The 6,000-nt window shown below is 38.5% G+C and overlaps 1 protein-coding gene across 3 annotated transcripts in view; it reads right to left on the bottom strand.

Moving 5' to 3' along the window:
* Positions 1-1,109: 1,109 nt before the first annotated feature.
* The window catches only part of NR4A3 (nuclear receptor subfamily 4 group A member 3), a 29,091-nt gene continuing 24,200 nt past the window's right edge, over positions 1,110-6,000 (bottom strand). For all 3 annotated transcript variants that reach the window (XM_061364702.1, XM_061364700.1, XM_061364699.1), the window contains exon 8: positions 1,110-4,205. In XM_061364702.1, the coding sequence (XP_061220686.1) occupies positions 3,943-4,205 (263 nt within the window). In that variant the 3' untranslated portion in view covers positions 1,110-3,942. The remainder of the gene's footprint in view (positions 4,206-6,000) is intronic.

Below are 6,000 nucleotides of genomic sequence, written 5' to 3'. Positions count from 1 at the left end.
CTCCCACTGTCAGAATCCATCACCAGGCATCACATCCCTTTGCAAGGACTCTGCCACTGATGTGGTTTAAGAGTACAAAAGGCACGCATAAGGACACAAGAGCAGGTGATCGAGAACAGGACACAGTCCTGTTCTCATGCCTAAGGACACAACTTTTGGCCCCTGAAGTAATTGCAAGTTAAGACACTTGTGAGTTTAGTGAGGATAAGCTTTGTCATGTAGGGTGAATATTCAGAACCTGGTGCGGGTTAGTTACAAGATCTGCATATTTTGCCGAGCAGGGGACTATTATGCAAAACTCATTGCCATGATCTTTAACAATTTTAAGATTCGTAGTTTAATTTAAAAAATAAGGCATAGAAAAAAGAGCAATAAATAATTTGCAAGGGTTTGAGCAACCTTTCGTTTTGTCACATTTCCAAAGAGGGAGCTTGCCGATCCTGCAGCCCACCAGAGCACATCATTTGATGTAATCTCCAGCTGAGCAGCTCCTGCAGAACAGCTCTTGCGGAGGTATGTCATAGCCGTCAGTACTATGGTACTTCTGGCCATACTCAGAACAGTGGCAGATGCCTCTCAAAACTGCATTTGTTAAAAAAGCATTTGTAGCCAAACAGCTTTGTCTGGCAGGGGATAAGCGATCCCTCCTTCAAAGCAAAGGCACAGTAAGGAAAGCAATTGGATGCACATTTAAAGAGAATGATGCAGGTGCCTGCTGAAGCGTTGTCTTACCAGGATTTATTGACACAAAAGGGGAAAAGATGGGATCAGAGCTTTGAGCTCTTTCTAGCCAGACATACTATGGGACCACAAGCCCTATAGCCATCCCCTCCCTCCCTTGTGGCCATCATCATCTGTGAGTTAATTACAATCCCTTCCTGGCAGGCAGGGGAAACACAGTGAGGGGCAGGTAGTCCCTCTGCTCTGGTCTCTGTGTAGCTCAGCCTCTGGGACAGCCATGGTCCAGCTCTCAGTATCTAATAGAGATTGCATAACCAGATACTGCAGAGTCTTATTGTATTTGTATAAAAGCTGCTTTAATCAAAAGACTAGCCATTAAATTGCCAGTGTTCTTAAGCATGCTTCACCAATTTTTCCACTTTCAAGACTCAAGTAGACAATTTTTTTTAATGTTTTATAAATGATAAAAAATTCACATCAGATGTTAACAGAATTAAGCATACTTATTCAACACACATGGGGCCTCTGAAAAAACGTTATTCAATTTAATAATTTTAATTTACATTGTATATGTACAAGAGCATTTCTTTCAACCCACAGGTTAACACCACAAAAAAAAAAAAAAAAAAAAAAAAAAAAAAAAGAAGAAAAAAAAGGAAAAGAAAAAGGTACTGCGGTCAGCGGAGTGAAGAAACTCTTGAAACACTGTTGTCTGAAATAAAAGCAAGGCACTCTCCCTTAACACCTGATATATTCCTGAATTCTGCCTAGACAAAGGCATGTTCACACTGAGAGAGCTCTAAGAAAAGAAGTAGATTTAGTCTGCATTAACGCTTTCTTTTAGCGCTGTGACCTGTCGCTGGTTGTACTCTAGGATGAATCTGTGTATTGAAGTGGACATGAAGGACAACTCCACAGATGACATGACTTGGGAGAGTATCACAGTTAAGACTATCTATGGAAGACTGGAGGACACCGGCTACGTGAAGTCTCACATGGGGCTCTGGACCTGCTACCTCCCACTCACATCCCACCTAATAAATAAACCTTGCTCAACAAAAAAGCAGTTTTACTGTACTATGCTGATTTGCCTGAAAATTCTCTGTGAAAGGGCCCACTCGCAAGTAGTGCCTGCGAGCCCTCCTATGGCTGGTGCTCAGCACCCGGCAGGATTTGTCCCTAGATAAAAGTCATTTCTCAAGGGACCTTGTGTCTTACACAAGGAGACAAAAGTGAACATACTTTTGGATTTTGCGTGGGTATGTTTTTGTATGCGCACATGTGTGTGAGTGTATATATATATATGTATATATATATATTTAGTATATACAAAAGCAAATTCAGTCAAAATATATTTGTCTTGCTGGTCAGGCTTGTTACAGCAACCTACAAGAAACATTAGCTTCTCTGATATTTAATTATGCTATTATGTTTGCACATAAGCTTAAAAGTCAATACAAAAAGCAATACTTTTCCAAATATTATCTGCAGGTAAACCGGAAATATTAACTATAGTGATTAGAAGTCTGTTTCCCTATTGACACTACTATAAATCTTGATATAAGAATAATTTTTTCATAAAAGCACATCCAAACATAGTAAGTGATAAAATACCAGATTACTATCTGAAAACCATACAGTGACTCGATATCTGGGTTATCCTTTGCAGCAATTAGGCAATTCATTTGGCATCTGTTTGATTGTATAATTTAATTTTCCATATAAACAGCATAGTTTAAAAAAAGACAAAAGCTAGAATGTTTAAAGCTAACAAAAGATACAGTGACATCAGGTTGACATTCAAAAATTTCCTTAGCAAAATGACCAACAAAATTTCGACTTAATACAGTGCATATAAAGTTTTTTTAGAACTAAACTTTTTAAATAGTATTTGAATTTAGCAAAACATGAGCAAGATTTTAATATCAAAGTGCTAAACAGTACTGCCTTAGAAGTCACTGCAAATAAATTGTAAAATAACTCTGCTTGTGATTGGACAGATATTTTATGTACAAATGGTTAATAAAAAGACACGCGCACACACACGCACACAAATATAGGTATATACATATATATATATACACATTATATATATGTATATAGTTTTCCAACTGGTGTATCTGAGTCAGTGTGAACACCCATTTAGTTATCATGTGTAACAGGGCTCCCATGAGCTGGCAGTCATTGCAATAAATACAGGCAAAGCCATTACAATATACCATGCATACAAACATTTATACAAATAAAGACACTATGCAACAAATTATTTCATATTAATATGGCATCAACAGTATAAACATACAAAAAGGAGTACGAACACGGAATGTTTAAACGCAGCCCACTATATCCTTCCTAGCACTTACATTCATACTATTTTACAAGACTTGCTTGTTCTTGAAAACCATCTTCTGTCTGTTTACTAACTAGTCACTTGTGTTAGAAGTCTAAAACTGAACTATCCCTGATGCTGACCCTGTATGCTCCAGTCACTACTTACTCGGATTCCCTTAGCTAAGGAACAACTGAGCCACAATTGCTCCCGTGTCTTCCACATACATTTGTCAATAAGTCACGCTACATGGAATCAAGTTTGGAAAACTCTGTCAGGTAAGTTAGTGCATGTAAATTTTCTCACTTGATTTCTTCCGTTTGTTTTGATAGTAAAATAAATTAGTTAATAAACGAGACTTAGTAAGACAGCACTTTAAAAAATTGCACTTGAACATGGGAGCTAACAGCCATTGTCATTTTGCTATATTTGATTTGTATGAAATGTTCAATTGAATGTACTTTGCTAAAAAAGTGAATTTTTGTTTCGATTGTGCTGATGTGTGTGCCCTTGATGCAGGAAGTATGCTAAAGGTATTCTCACAAAACACATACTACCCTGGCAAACAACTATTCGCTGTTCTTGTTTTCAAATACAGCTTCTACAATTACTCCTCATACACCATGAGGTGTTAAACAACAGATTTAAAACAGTCATGTTAACCTTTTACTGCTGCTGGGATAGCATTGTCCAAAAGTGCCATATTAGCCATTTAAAAAACCCAAATCACACGAAAGAAAACAAAGAACACAACCCCAAAACAGTAAGCCAGTAAGTTTCAGGCCTCAGGTTGTAAGGACAAAGCGCCAGAAAAGACCTCAATTTAGACTCGGAGCTGCTTTTCTGTTAAGTGAGGGCAGAAATGTTAGCTGTAAGTCACGATCTGTTTGCCTGCTCTGGTGGGCATTTGCCTTTCCGGAGGGTGGCTAGACTCAGAAGGGTAAGGTGTCCAGAAACAGCCTGTCGATAATGGAAGGAGCTGGCACCAAATCTTCCAGTTTCAGGTAAAAGATGCGCTGCAGTCCCAGTGTGCAGAGAGAACGCAAGTCAGCCAGAACACCCAGTACCTTCGGCTCTGCGGACTCGAGCGGTTGTCCTTTGTTTTGGCAACTGAAAGTTAAGTGATCTTTCAAACTGCTTGTGATCTTGTTGCATAGCTCTTCCACTTTCTTTGGTTCTTTTAATCCATGCCGTTCTACAAAGACAGAGGAGAAAACACATCAGCACCCCTACCAAAAATCGAGAACTCATTTTCTTTGGTGTAACCCAAATCTATACTCTGGCACTCAAAGCAAAAAGTGCTTTGAAAGTATAATATTTCTCAGAACAGATGGGGTTATATGATGTCCTTTAATCTTTCTGTCACATGAAATAAGAGATTGCAAGTGCCGTTTTCTCTTTAGCTGCTAAAATAGGTGGCAGAGATGCTCAAATACAATTTAAATTCTAGTACAAGCAGTCCAAGCATCCTGTGTATCTTGCATTATTTTCATGATATGAGACAGAATTAATTGGGTGATTTTCCAGCAAAACTATCACAGGAGGTGTTTTGGAGATTTCCGTGCTTCCCCACCAGTTGTGAATGCTCAATAACTATGGCAACCATTATTTATTCAGTGAATTCAAGTGGCGATCGATATCCTCAGCCAGCTCCATCAGTGCCCAGCCTAGAATTCCATCAGGAATTTGCAGACACTCTTATAAGAAACTAAAGGCACCTTACCACCCTTTGTTATTTTGATCAGGCATTGCTTTTTAGTTTATTCATCTTTAAAAGGTCTAAGATAAAAGAAGCCTGGAAGTTAACTATTTTGTTTTGAGTGAGCAATTCCTAAAGAGAAAAGGCTGCTGTATTATCCATCACAAAAATCAGCATTCCTGAAAGGAAAGGTAGCTGGGTACCTTTTTAAAGTACCAGTTTAAAATACTACAATGACTCTTTAAGCATAAGTAGAATGAATCAGATTTCTGCTTGATTGAAAGCAGTCTCTTTACTGCTACACAGGGAAAGAATTTTGTGTTGTTTGCTATCCAGATTTAGTAGATAAATCAATATAACATTTCAGACCAATAATCTCAATTAATTTTGTGATGCTTTGATTTGACTTTGACTTTGAAATTCACAGTTAAGTAGGAATTGGCTTCATAACAAAGTCATAATTCACATATGAAATAAAATTATACCAGATAGGGCTGTCAAAGAAAACGCAGGTTAAATCAATTTTAATCAACTTAATGTACAAAAACAGTGAGAGCAGCAGACAAGGAGTAATTGTGGCAGTTCTCGTGTTTGATGCATTTGAAGTTGTCTGCCATCCCTGGCCATATCCCCAGTCCCTGGCAGCCATGGGCCCTATAGTGCCCCTAAATCTTGTTCCTCTACTCCAGGAGAAGCAAGCAATAATTCTCTAATGAACAGTGAAAAGAGTTCAGTTTCCTTTACTTCCAGAAGCAGTTCCCTTTCATTCCAGAAGCAGGCACACAGTGGTGCCTTGCCCAGATGCGTGTATAAACTCCTCATTGGCTCCCCTTTGCTACCTGCTTTAGCGAGATGTTTGTGACAAACCAATAAAAACAGATGGGGTTCAATGAAGGCAATCAGAAAGGGGAAGGTCTGCTTTTCCACTGATATTCACCCATTTTACACTTCTTTCAACTTTATTTACTTAGGCAAAGCTCTCTCCTGAAGAATACTGGTTTGGGATCAGAATCAGAGACGTGTACATCTCTGTCCAGAAGCTCTATCATTTAAGTACCATCAATCTGCCCTGTTGCTTCAGAGCAGTACTCATCCAAGCAGTAACATCTGCTTCAGACATCTTTTTCACCTTGCAGGAACTAAAACCACTAGGTATTCTAAGTGCCTTGTTTACATTAAAACATGAGGAGTCAATGAATATTTAAAGCCTTTCCAGTAAATGGTGTGTAGTGTAATCATGTAAGCCTTAACTATACAGGTCACTGAGAGTAAATACTTAGGCAGATTCTGC

This window comes from Neopsephotus bourkii, unplaced genomic scaffold (genome assembly GCF_033783945.1).
Source record: "Neopsephotus bourkii isolate Nb327-2 ecotype Australia unplaced genomic scaffold, CSIRO-AGI_Nbou_v1 NB_1248, whole genome shotgun sequence".
Classification (NCBI taxonomy): Eukaryota; Metazoa; Chordata; class Aves; order Psittaciformes; family Psittacidae; genus Neopsephotus; species Neopsephotus bourkii.
This window is presented reverse-complemented; position numbering and strand designations above follow the sequence as displayed.